At 43.3% G+C, this 13,341-nt stretch overlaps 1 protein-coding gene across 13 annotated transcripts in view; it reads left to right on the top strand.

The window, feature by feature from the left end:
* Window positions 1-13,341, top strand: part of ptprc (protein tyrosine phosphatase receptor type C) — a 279,774-nt gene that overhangs the window by 167,180 nt on the left and 99,253 nt on the right. For 4 of the 13 annotated variants that reach the window (XM_070887294.1, XM_070887295.1, XM_070887296.1 and 1 more), the window contains exons 7-11: window positions 571-642; window positions 5,431-5,502; window positions 6,451-6,534; window positions 9,869-9,928; window positions 12,068-12,094. In XM_070887294.1, coding sequence (XP_070743395.1) covers window positions 571-642; window positions 5,431-5,502; window positions 6,451-6,534; window positions 9,869-9,928; window positions 12,068-12,094 — 315 coding nt within the window. The remainder of the gene's footprint in view (window positions 1-570; window positions 643-5,430; window positions 5,503-6,450; window positions 6,535-9,868; window positions 9,929-12,067; window positions 12,095-13,341) is intronic. The other 9 variants (XM_070887299.1, XM_070887298.1, XM_070887304.1 and 6 more) reach the window with 7 other exon arrangements.

Genomic DNA, 13,341 nt, shown 5'->3' with positions numbered 1-13,341 from the left:
TGTATTCCTTTGAGATTTACTGAGCCATACAGACAAGGAAGTTGACATATTTAGTTCCAGGTCAGTACTGAAGTAGGAGTTCACAAGTGGAGAAAGTGCTGGTGGTGCCACAACAGCATTGAGTCGGGCCGACTTTGGTCTTCAGTTCTACATGTTTAAGAACAACTACACATCCTGCCTGATTGCTCAATTGCAAAAGGCACTCAATTCTGTGGTGCAAACGCATTTGCATTATTATTCATAGTACGAGTCGGAACACTAGAGAAGCTGGGATTGTTATCTTTAGAACAGAGAAGGTTAAGGAGAGATTTTATAGAGGTGTTCGTAATTATGAGGGGCTATGATAGAGTAGATAAGGAGAAACTGCTTCCACTGCAGAAGTGTCCAGGACAAAGCTAATTCGACATTTCCCTCAAATAGTCTTGAGAAATGTCTGATATTTCATCTATTTCAGTGAGTTTTCTGGTATGAAGCACATCTTCATGGTATAGTGTTTGTAATTGACCAATGATATATTGTTTATATGTTCAGTTGATGCAGGCATTGTTACTCACAGTTTTGGTCTTCCAGCAGATCATTCCTCACTCACACCCTCGAGCACGGCACCAACAACAGTGACTACTTCGTTCACAGCAGGTTCAAGTATGCCCGCAAAGAAACCTCACCTTGTTTTGGAATCAACATGGGTACCACCTGATGCGTTCAATGTATCAATTCCGTCTGATTTTCATTGAATGATGTTTTCGGGCGAAATCACCCCTCTACCCGATTGTGGGCAGTAACCATCCGTGGCTGGGACCTTTAGTGTACAGGAGTTGTGTACAGACCACCAAACAGTATCAAACAAGAAATTAGGGATGCGTGCAATAAAGTGCAGCAGTTATCATGGCCGACTTTAATCTACATATTGATTGGGCTAACCAAACTGGTAGCAATGCGGTGGAGGAGGATTTCCTGGAGTGTATTAGGGATGATTTCCTAGACCAATATGTCGAGGAACCAACTAGAGGGCTGGCCATCCTAGACTGGGTGATGTGTAATGAGAAAGGACTAATTAACAATCTTGTTGTGCGAGGCCCCTTGGGGAAGATTGACCATAATATGGTAGAATTCTTTATTAAGATGGAGAGTGACACAGTTAATTCAGAGACTAGCGTCCTGAACTTGGGGAAAGCTAACGTCGATAGTTTGAGGTGTGAATTGACTAGAATAGATTGGCAAGTGATACTTAAAGTTTTGATGGTGGATCGGCAATGGCAAACATTTAAAGATCACATGGATGAACTTCAACAATTGTACATCCCTGTCTGAAGTAAAAATAAAACGGGGAAGATGGCTCAATCATGGCTAACAAGGGAAATTAAGGATAGTGTTAAATCCAAGGAAGAGGCATATAAATTGGCCTCAAAAAGCAGCCAACCTGAGGACTAGGAGAATTTTGTAATACAGCAGTTGAGGACAAAGGGTTTAATTAGGAGGGGGAAAATAGAGTATGAGAGGAAGCTTGCTGGCAACATACAAACTGACTACAAAAGCTTCTATAGATATGTGAAGAGAAAAAGATTAGTGAAAACAAACGTAGGTTCCTTGCAGTCAGATTCAGGTGAATTTATAATGGGGAACAAAGAAATGGCGGACCAGTTAAACAAATACTTTGGTTTTGTCTTCACGAAGGAAGACACAAATAACCTTCCGGAAATACTAGGGGACCAAGGGTCTAGTGGGAAGGAGGAACTGAAGGAAATCCTTATTAGGTGGGAAATCCTTATTAGGCGGGAAATTGAATTAGGGAAATTCATGGGATTGAAGGCCGATAAATCCTGATAGTCTGCATCCCAGAGTACTTAAGGAAGTCGCCCTAGAAATAGTGGATGCATTGGTGATCATTTTCTAACAGTCTATCGACTCTGGATCGGTTCCTATGGACTGGAGGGTAGCTAATGTAACACCACTTTTTAAGAAATGAGGGAGAGAGATAGACTGGTTAGCCTGATATGAGTAGTGGGGAAAATGTTGGAATCAATTATTAAAGATGAAATAGCAGCACATTTGGAAAGCAGTGACAGGATCGGTCCAAGTCAGCATGATTTATGAAAGGGAAATCCTGCTTGACAAATCTGCTAGAATTTTTTGCGGATGTAACTGGTAGAGTGGACCAAGGAGAACCAGTGGATGTGGTGTATTTTGACTTTCAAAAGGCTTTTGACAAGGTCCCACACAAGAGATTGGTGTGCAAAATTAAAGCACATGGTATTGGGGGTCATGTACTGACGTGGATAGAGAACTAGTTGGCAGACAGGAAGCAGAGAGTCAGGATAAACGGGTCCTTTTCAGAATGGCAGGTAATGACAAGTGGAGTGCCGCAGGGCTCAATGCTGGGACCCCTGCTCTTTACAATATATATATAAATGATTTGGATGAGGGAATTGAGTGTAATATCTCTAAGTTTGCAGATTGACACTAAGCTGGGTGGCGGTGTGAGCTGTGAGGAGGACGCTAAAAGGCTGCAGGGTGTCTTGGACAGGTTAGGTGAGTGGGCAAACGCGTGGCAGATGCAGATATAATGTGGATAAATGTGAGGTTATCCACTTTGATGACAAAAACACGAAGGCAGAATATTATCTGAATGGCGGCAGATTAGGAAAAGGGGAGGTACAACGAGACCTGTGTGTCATGGAACATCAGTCATTGAAAGTTGGCATGCAGGTACAGCAGGTGGTGAAGAAGGCAAATGGTATGTTGGCCTTCATAGCTAGGGGATTTGAGTATAGGAGCAGTGAGGTCTTACTGCAGTTGTATAGGGCCTTGGTGAGGCCTCACCTGGAATATTGTGTTCAATTTTGGTCTCCTAATCTGAGGAAGGACGTTCTTGCTATTGAGGGAGTGCAGCGAAGGTTCACCAGACTGATTCCCTGGATGGCAGGACTGACATATGAGGAGAGACTGGATCAACTGGGCCTGTATTCACTGGAGTTTAGAACGATGAGAGGGGATCTCATAGAAACATATAAAATTCTGATGGGACTGGACAGGTTAGATGCAGGAAGAATGTTCCCGATATTGGGGAAGTCCAGAACCAGGGGACATAGTCTTAGGATAAGGGGTAAGCCATTTAGGACTGAGATGAGGAGAAACGTCTTCACTCAGAGAGTTGTTAACTTGTGGAATTCCCTACCACAGAGAGTTGTTGATGCCAGTTCATTGGATATATTCAAGAGGGAGTTAGATATGGCCCTCACGGCTAAAGAGATCAAGGGGTATGGAGAGAAGCAGGAAAGGGGAACTGAGGTGAATGATCAGCCATGGTCTTATTGAATAGTGGTGCAGGCTCGAAGTGCCGAATGCCCTACTCCTGCACCAATTTCTATGTTTCTATGTTTCTGTGTTATCGCCTAGCCCATAGGTCCCGCCCCCGCCATGGAATTGGGTCGCACGCCCCTCAAAGGAAGCAGAGTTCTGTCTCCAGCAATGTTTACTAACCAAAAACTCTTTTGCAATTATTATCCCTCAGTAGGACATTGCACCATCTGTGCAACGTGACTTAGAGCAAAAACATCCGCCGTTTCCCTGATGGCTCAGTAATTAAATGAATTCCATTGTGAGTTACTGAGCCATACAGACAAGGAAGTTGACATATTTAGTTCCAGGTTAGTACTGATTTAGGAGATCACAAGTGGAGAAAGTGCTGGTGGTGCCACAACAGCATTTAGTCGGGCTGACTTTGGTCTTCAGTTCTACATGTTTCAGAACAACTGCACATCCTGCCTGATTGCTCAATTGCAAAAGACACTCAATTCTGTGGTGCAAACGCATTTGCATTATTATTCATAGTACGAGTCGGAACACTAGAGAAGCTGGGATTGTTATTTTTAGAGCAGTGAAGGTTAAGGAGAGATTTTATAGAGGTGTTCGAAATTATGAGGGGCTATGATAGAGTAGATAAGGAGAAACTGCTTCCACTGCAGAAGTGTCCAGGACAAAGCTAAATCGACATTTCCCTCAAATAGTCTTGAGAAATGTCTGATATTTCATCTATTTCAGCGAGATTTCTGGTACGAAGCACTTCTTCATGTTACAGTGTTTGTAACTGACCAATGATATATTGGTTATATATTCAGTTGATGCATGCAGCGTTACTCACAGTTTTGGTCTTCCAGCAGATCATTCCTCACTCACACCCTCCAGCACGACACCAATAACAGTGACTACTTCATTCACAGCAGCTTCCTTGGAGGGGCACTCCCGGGGCGGTAGCATGGCACTGAGTGCGGCGCTATGCAGATCATCCACAGAGCACTGACACACTACAACAGCCCTAATTTAAAGGGGAGGGCCACTGCTCAGTCTGTAGGCCCTTTGGTGGCCAGCCACTAGGGCATCAGGAATGCAATCGACCGGGCCAGCAGCCCGGCACCCAAAACATGTGAGCGGCTATTGTCAGGCCGACACAAGAGTCGGCCAACAACTAAAAATGGCGGTCCGGTGCACTGGCGCCCTCCCCTTTATGCACCAGCCTCACAGCCCGCAGGGCAATTTCCCCCGCGGGGCGTAAAGGGGTCGGCGCGGGGTGGTGAGAGTCGGCGCGCATGCCGATTACATCAGCACCGGTTGTGTGCCAGCCTGGGGCGCTAATTGTGGGGTGCGGCACTGCCGGGACAGCGCCCCAAGCACCTCCCTTCCCCGGGCGAAAACGCCACTGTGACCCGTTAGCGCCCCCCCCGAGGCGCTAATGAGGCTATAAAATTTCGGCCCCTTGGAATCATAGTTTCATCGCATGGTACAGCACAGAATGAGGTCATTCGACCCATTGTGCCTGTGCCGGCTCTTTGGTGGTATCCAAATAGTCTCACTCCCCTGCTCCTTACCCATAGCCCTGTTTTTAACCAAACACAGACATCGTTATTATTCAGGCAGAGTTACTGTCTGTTTATTGTCTCGACTCTTTGACAGAAATCTAAAAAAATGTTTGATGTAACATGATAGATTTTAGTTTACACATAAAATTAATAAATCGTGTTGTGCCAAACAGAAATTTGGTTTCGAGTCTGATGAGGATTTACCTCACACAAAAGGAGCAGTAATCGCAAAACGCACCTGATCAGCTGACAACAAATGTATCTGAAAGATTAATTGTTTCTTGTCCAACTTTTTATATTGCTTCAAGTAATCCAGTTTGGGTCCCTCTTTACACAGTGAATAAAATATACTCTATATCCTCTAACAAGTGGGATGATAGAGTGTTGGGACAAAAATCTCATCTTTCTAGGACAAAGCTAAATACTCCATTAAGCGAGTCTAGAGAAACATCTGTCATGTTATTACTTTCATGAGGTTTACTGGTATGAAGCATGTCTTTATAAATGACCGATGATATAATGTTTATATATTCAGTTGATGCAGGCATTGTTACTTGCAGTTTTGGTCTTCCAGCAGATCACTCCTCACTCACACCCTCCAGCACGGCTCCAACAACAGTGACTACTTCATTCACAGCAGGTTCAAGTATGCCCGCAAAGATACCTCAGCTTCTTGTTTTGGAATCACAATGGATACCACCCTGATGCCTCAATGTATCAATTCTGTCTGATTTTTACTGATGAAGTTTTCTTAACCAAACCCAACCTTAACCTTTCTCAACAATATTTATCAAAAACTTTATAAAAGCATTTTATGTCATTTTATAACATTCTAATGGGACATTGATGAATAGCCCACTTGCAATGTAACAATGACCAGTCTTCAGTCTAATATCCTGCACGCACTTCTTTCGAGGCAGTGCAATTCGGAGCCTAATTTAAATGTAATTGCTGCCGCACGGTTTTTCCAGGGCTTGGAAAACCCGAGGCAAAATGGAGGTGAGAACTGCCTGCTGTTGAAGGTCAGTGCTTTTCATAGCACTCCTCGTGGGCCAGGAAGAGCAGGAGTGTTTTCCCGGCCCCTCAAGGACGCCTTTGGCCTCCATTTTGCTGATCATGGCCTCTCCCTAGCCCCTGCCCAATCTGCGATCTCCTCCCCTCCTGTCCCAGCCCCTATCAGCAGCCCTGATGTCGGCCAACCTCACCCACCCACCCTCCCATCCTAAACCCCGATCTGCAACCTGCTCCTCTTCTGATTAGCCCCAAAGATCATCCCCAAAGGTCCTTGTCTGCAGCCTCCTGCCGCTGTGTCAATTTGGCTGGATGGCGGGTGGGAAACTGAAGAAAAAATGCTGATGAGCTCCAATTCGGTTGGAGCTCTGCAGCCCTGGCCTTGCTGAGTTTCCCCGCACCTGCCACGCCTCCCTGCAAATATCGGAGCCTACGTGTTTCCAGGTTGCCTAATGTAAAAAGGTCACATCATCCGTACAAGAAGGTGTTTGGGTTCAGTGTACATCTTCATGAGTTTTGGTGTATTTTTGTATTAGTGGTGTATTAATTCAGACCAATCATTATTCTTTGGCTCTTTCAACAGATGACACATCATTCACCAACTCCAACACCACCTCAGCAACACCAGTGACTCTTCCATTCCCAGGAAATTCAACAATACCAGCAGGCACGCCTTACTTTCTCACCTGGTCACTGACATGAGTACCTCTCCCCAGACCTATCTGCACTTAAGAGTGGCACTAGCACCTGACTTACACCAAAGGAGTAACAACAACAATTTGCATTTATATAGCACCTTTAATGCTGTAAAACATCCCAAGGCGCTTCACAGGAGCGTTATCAAACAAAATTTGAGGCATTTAAGGAGAGATTAGGAGAGGTGAACAAAAGCCCTGTCAAAGAGTTAGGTTTTAAGTAGAGAGAGGTAGAGAGGAAGTGAACTTTAGGGAGGGAATTCCAGAGCTTAGGGCCGAGGCAGCCGAAGGCACAACCACCAATGGTGGAGCAATTAAAATAGGGGATGCGCAAGAGGCCAGATTTGGAGAAGAGGAACGCAGAGATCACAAATGGTTGTAGGGCTGGAGGAGGTTACAGACATAGAGAAGGGCGAGGCCATGGAAGGATTTGAGAACAAAGATGAGAATTTTAAAATCGTGGCATTATTGGAATAGAAGCCAATGTAGGTCAGTGACCACAGGGGTGATGGGTGAATGGGACTTGGTGCGAGTTAGGATATGGGCAGCATAGCTTTGGATGAGCTCAAGTTTATGGAGGGTGGAAGATGGGAGGCCGGCAAGGATAGCCTTGGAATAGTCAAGTCTCGAGGTAACAAAGACATGGATGAGAGTTTTAGCAGCAGATGAGCTGAGGCAGGGGTGGAGGCAGGCGATGTTACAGAGGTGGAAGTAGGTGGTCATGGGGTTGGAAGCTCATCTCAGGTTCATACAGGATGCCAAGGTTGCGAATGGTCTGGTTCAGTCTCAGGCAGTGGCTAGGCAGAGGGATGGAGTCGGTGGTTAGAGAACGGAGTTTGTGGCGGGGACCAAAGACAGTGGCTTTGGTCTTCCCAATACTTACTTGGAGGAAATTTCTGCTCATCCAGTACTGGATGACAAACAAGCAGCAATTTTATTCCCTTGCCTTTCTTAACAAATGTTTGACCTACATAGCATTTTTCTTTAAAACAGGCTTATTATTATGAATAACTAAGTTACCATGGGAAACTGAAGGTAGGTCTGACCTCTAGGTAACTGACACAATGGGGCTAAAATTCCGGCCTCGCCAGGTCCCGTATGGATACGCACGGACCCGGCGAGGCCCCGCAAAAGCCGGTTTTCGGCACGTAATGTGCATGTGCCGAAAACCAGCTTTTCTGATTTGTCAAATTTTGGCTTGACAGATTGAATGCATCACCGCAGCCAGGACATATGTGTGGGCGAGATTGGACTATTTGCCCAACTCTTGCCCAATGACTGTCTTTAAAACTCGTGCCTGGCAAAAGCAGGCGTATGGCCTACTTTTACCAGCTTAAGAGTTTTAAAACACATAAAAATAAAAATTAAGCACACATTTTTATGTTTAAAAACTAAGGTACGTTTATTTTAAACCCTATTAAAACACTTAACAAAAAATACAAAAAATATTTTTTTTCGAAAACATTTAATGAACTTTAATTTCAATTAATTTTAATTATGTGAGGTGTGTTTTTAATTTTTTATGTTGTATTTAGTGTGTTTGTTTTTTTTCTCATTAATAGTAATAAGCACTTGTAGATACGGAGTTCTCATTGCTATGAATGAGAATACTGTATCTGATTGGTTGTGCAGTGACACATGACTGCACCTTTTGCATCCAAATCTCGAGGACGAGGACGCGCTCTGAAGCGTGGGATGGGAAGGTCTCCCACCGCAATCGCAGGCGTCTCCGGGGCCACCAGGTAAATTCATTAAAAATTCTCGGGTCCGAGGCGTTCGTCCGAAGGAAGCCTCCATCCCAAATTTCAGATTCATTATTGCGAAGACTGAAGCCATTGTCTTCGGTCCCAATCACAAACTCCGTTCGCTAGCCACCGACTCCATTCCTCTCCCTGGCAACTGTCTGAGGCTGAACCAAACTGTTCGCAATCTTGGTGTCATATTTGGTCACGAGATGAGCTTCCAACTATATATCCACACTGTCACTAAGACTCCCTATTTCCAAGCTTTTGCCCTAATATCTGCCCTAATATCTCCTTGTGTGGCTCGGTGTCAAATTCTGTTTTAAAATGCTCCTGTGAAGTACCTTGGGATGTTTTACTACATCAACAGTGCTATATAAATACAAGTAGTTGTGGTTTCAATCATGCCTGAACCTACCAATGTTTCTGGTGTATCAGTATGTGTATATTGTATGAAGCAAGTTATGCTGATCCTGGTGAAAAAAAATAGGTTAATGGTATGAAGTGCAAACTCTTGTTATGTTGCTGTAAAAGGACAGATGACTTCTAATGCTTTGTAAGAGGATTTTCCTTGAGTAATAACAAAATGGCACTGCACTCACACCCTAGCATGGCTTTAACAGCAATGTTTCTTGCACCTGATTGTACCATAGCAGATTTAACTGAGCTTACAAAACGGCTCCTGGTATCTTTGTCAAAAGATTTAACACTGCTGGAGGTTGCCACTTCACTTACCCTCATATGACATTTCCATGACTTGTGCCAATAGCATCCGATGCTCATCACATTTAAGGTCTAATGCCTGCACCAGGCAGATCCAGAGTACTCCAGACATTGTTGGTGGTTCATCAGGCAGCCTGACTTACCAATGGAACCTGGAGTAATAGACCAGTCTTTGGGGGCTGTAGAAGTTCCCACTCAGCTCAGGATCTTTCCGCGTTCCTTCATCGTTTCTGGGTCAAACTCCAGAAACTCCCTACCTCACAGCACTGTGGGAGTACCTTCACCACAAGGACTGCAGCGGTTCAATTCTCGAGGGCAATTAGGGATGGGCAATAAATGCTGACCTTGCCTGCAATCCCACATCCTAGGAATTAATTTTTTTTAAACATGGACAATATGAAGGAGCTGATAACTTGATTAGAATGAATTCTTATTTATCTCTAGGCCAAATTATAGATCAGTTGTGACCTCCTGCACGACTCAATCAAAAGTGACTCATAAAACCCACAGCAAAGACAGATACAGAATCATTTCACATCCCAGTGCAAGAAATTTCCAATTTAATTTAATTTACTGTATCTTAACAAAACAATGCCTTTGAGTAAACTGGTTTTAATCTCATTTTAACTATGAGGGTAAAATGATCCCTTTATCTGATACCAAGCTGAATAATAGTCTATGGGTGCAGTCAAATGAGGTACAATTTTGCAGTTTCCACTTTACTGCAGGTTTACCAATCATACTGTCTGTGCTAAATGATAGCTGGTGTGAATCACCTTTTCTTGATGTCTTCTCTTTCAGAGATGTGGATTTTCACTAATATACTTTGATCTTTCTACAGGCACAATTGGCACAACAGCCGCAGTGATTTCTGCACCCATTAACACCACCACAGTCTCAAGTATGTTTACAAAAGCTACTTTGCACCTCTGTCCAGCAGTTCAGTAATTCAAAGGATGTGTTCATTGCTGACTTGAACTAGCATCTGCAAACAGCACAGACATTTTGAATATTGCAGTATTGGCGAGAAAGACCAGAATGAAGATAATTGCTTTGGGATTACTATAAAATAAATCATGCGGTGGGGACAGGGGGAAGAAACACTCAGCCAAAAACCACAAGTCCTCAGGTCTTTATATAACCTGTGCCTCACACCTTGCATGGTCACCTGCAGTTGTTTCATTTAACCAGAGGATGAAAGGGTCGAGAGGATGATGTGAATGATGCTTCTGTTTACAGCTAAGAATAAAAACTTGTTAACAAGTGTAACAATGAAGTAAACTGGATATTTAGTTCATTTTAATGGCCTTAGAGATGTACTAAATGTATACGCACACTTCATAATAAGATACGGTTATTGTGTTTTTATATACATGTATAATTTATAACTTTTACCAAGATCCAGACAGGAGGAAGGTGAGTAATTAGATGCATGCTTCTGTTGATGTGTACCTTTGCTGCTGTTACAGTCACAGCTTGCATGTTGCATGATGGGGCCTGTTACCTGGCAGCATCCTTGATCATGCTGCACTGACTCAGTCACACCCGCTATGATCTTGGGGCTGCAACGGGTAAAAACTCCAGAGACTTGAAATTGTGCTGTGCAATTACTTGTTTGTGTCTACTTTGTTAATGAAATTATTAATCCATTAAAGATAAACAGGTCAGCACTGTTGTTGAAATATCGGGCAAAGGAATTTAAGAGGCATATTTCAACTCTTTCCTTGCTAATAACGCAAGATCCAATTTCAAACTACAAGATTAAACAACACTGATGTATTCCGGACTACAGCAGCAAATGTTTGGTCCCAAACTGAATGAAATGATTCAAAATGAGACATGTCTATTGTTCTTAGACTTCACTATAAAAGGAAACATTTTCCATCTCCCTATCCATTCTTGTTGTAGCCCATAATAATCACCATTATCAGTTTATTTAAATATGGAAAACAGGCTTATTTCTTGCAGGAAAACAACAAAACCCCTTCATTTTCCCAAACAGAAGGAATGCAGTGTTGCTAGCCCGCGTGTGTGTGTGGTTGCAATTTTTAAAATATTTTATATTGCTATTACTATGGTCATTGTTTTCATGATCTCTCCTATCTTAATATCTAAATACAATGTCTTCCCTCCACATCCACTTCATGTTAAAATCAAGACTCGTTGCATTGTTTGTTGCTTTAAGTGTGCATTCACACTGTGAATATAACATTGGTGGAAAGCGGTTTTACTTCAGAACAATTCTCCAGTTGAAGAGTAAATAAAGCCTGAATTGAAGTCAGGGTCCAACTGAGGTTGTCAGCTCTCCAGGATTGTCATAGAGTCTCCAGAATTTAAAGATTAATCTCTTGGACACTGTTGCAAGCAACCCAGAAGGATAAACTTAGTGGCATTAAAAAAAAGTGTTTTTCTTCTTTTTCTTTCAATATTTTTGTTTATAAAAGTATCGGAGATGGAGGGAAAAAAATGTCTGCTTGATTGGGCAAGGCAGTTGGAGGTGTGAGGTCATATGATGAAGTGAACCATAACAGCTGATTAAACGCCACAAATTTAGTATCGGTGCAAAGCTGAATGTGCTTTACAGCACGCTATACTTGCAGTATGAGTGCATCACAGCTTATTTTTCCCCAGGTCTAAAATATGGATTTCCTTGCATTATTTAGTGTCCTCTTCTGCTACAATCTAAAGGCTTTTAAAATCCAAGCTTGGCACAACTTCTTGATTTTTTTTTTCCCTTCATCTCTTCCACATGTTTCGACCTTGATGAAGTTCTGGGCGATGGCCTTTGGCCTTTGACCTTTTTCCTCAGTTTGCTAATTTAAGAAAACAATTCGTAAACTGTCAAATGAAGAGTTCATATCCCTGCATTTGTTCTGCAACTGACCATGCTTACTATAGTTTCATAGAAGTGCAGTTACTGTTTTGTACAATTGGTACATGTAAGAGGAATGTATATAAACTGCCAACACAGAAAATGCATTTAAGTATGCAAATTCCAAATACAACTTTTTAACATGCTATAATGTGTTTTTAATCCTAGCTACCACGTCTGGAGACTCAGGTTGTGGTAAGAAAATTTAAATTGTTTTTATACAGTGTAAACATTAATTTGTTAAAATGGAAATTATGAATTGTGCTACTTTTTTATACACTGGTAATTGTTTGCAGGAATTTTTTTGACAAAATATTTTAACAAGTTAGAATGCTGTCTCTGAATGTTCTCTTCCTTTAAGATAGACTGACAGCATATCATTTTCTTTAAAAAAAAAGCTAAACTCTTTAAATATAATTTACAAACTTTTCAATCAAATGTCACTTCAGGTATGATCGGGGGGGTGTCCCCTGAAAGGGAGCACTAGACAAGCATGTGTGCAGGAGGTGTCTCCAGCTTCAACTGCTCGAGCTCCACGTTTCGGAGCTGGAGCAACGGATGGAGTCAATACGATGCATCCACGAGGCTGAGAGCTACGTGGATAGGCACGCTTCAGGAGGTGGTCACCCCGCAGCTTAAAGGCGAGCAGGTAGAGGGGAAGTGGGGACCACCAGAAGTAGTAAGTGTGCTAGGTAGGTAGCGCAGGAGTCTCCCCGTGAGCCCATCTCACTTTCAAACCGATATTCACTTCTGAGTATCGGTAAGGACGATGGTGCCTCTGGGGAGTGCAGCCAGAGCCAATTCCAAGGCACCAAGGGTGGCTCAGCCAAACAGGGGGGAGGGACGAAGAACAAACGAGCCCTAGTGATAGGGGATTCTATAGTTAGGGGAACAGACAGGCGTTTCTGCGGCCGTAGACATGACTCCCGAATGGTTTTATGCCTCCCTGGATCCAGGGTCAAAGATGTCACAGAGCGGACACAGGGCATCCTGGGGGGGGGGGGGAGGGTAAACATCGAGCGGTCGTGGTCCATATCGGGACGAATGACATAGGGAAAATGAGGGATGAGGTCCTACAGAAAGAATTCAGGGAGCTAGGAAGAAAAATAAGGGGTAGGACCTCAAAGGTAGCAATCTCCGGGTTACTAACGGTGCCATGTGCTAATGAGAATAAGAATAGAAGGATAGCGAGGATGAACACGTGGCTGGAAAGTTAGTGTAGGAGGGAGGGCTTTAAATTCTTGAGGCATTGGGACCGCTTCTGGGGGAGATGGAACCTGTACAAATTGGACAGGTTGCACCTCAACAGCGCCGGGACCAATAACCTCGCGGGGAGTTTTGCTAGTGCTGTTGGGAAGAGTTTAAACTAGCTTGGCAGGGGGATGGGAACCTGAGAACGAATTCAAAAGGGAAGGAAGTAAAACAGAAATTGGATTGCAAGA

The sequence above is a fragment of the Pristiophorus japonicus genome, chromosome 8 (genome assembly GCF_044704955.1).
Source record: "Pristiophorus japonicus isolate sPriJap1 chromosome 8, sPriJap1.hap1, whole genome shotgun sequence".
In the NCBI taxonomy this organism is placed as follows: Eukaryota; Metazoa; Chordata; class Chondrichthyes; family Pristiophoridae; genus Pristiophorus; species Pristiophorus japonicus.
This window is presented reverse-complemented; position numbering and strand designations above follow the sequence as displayed.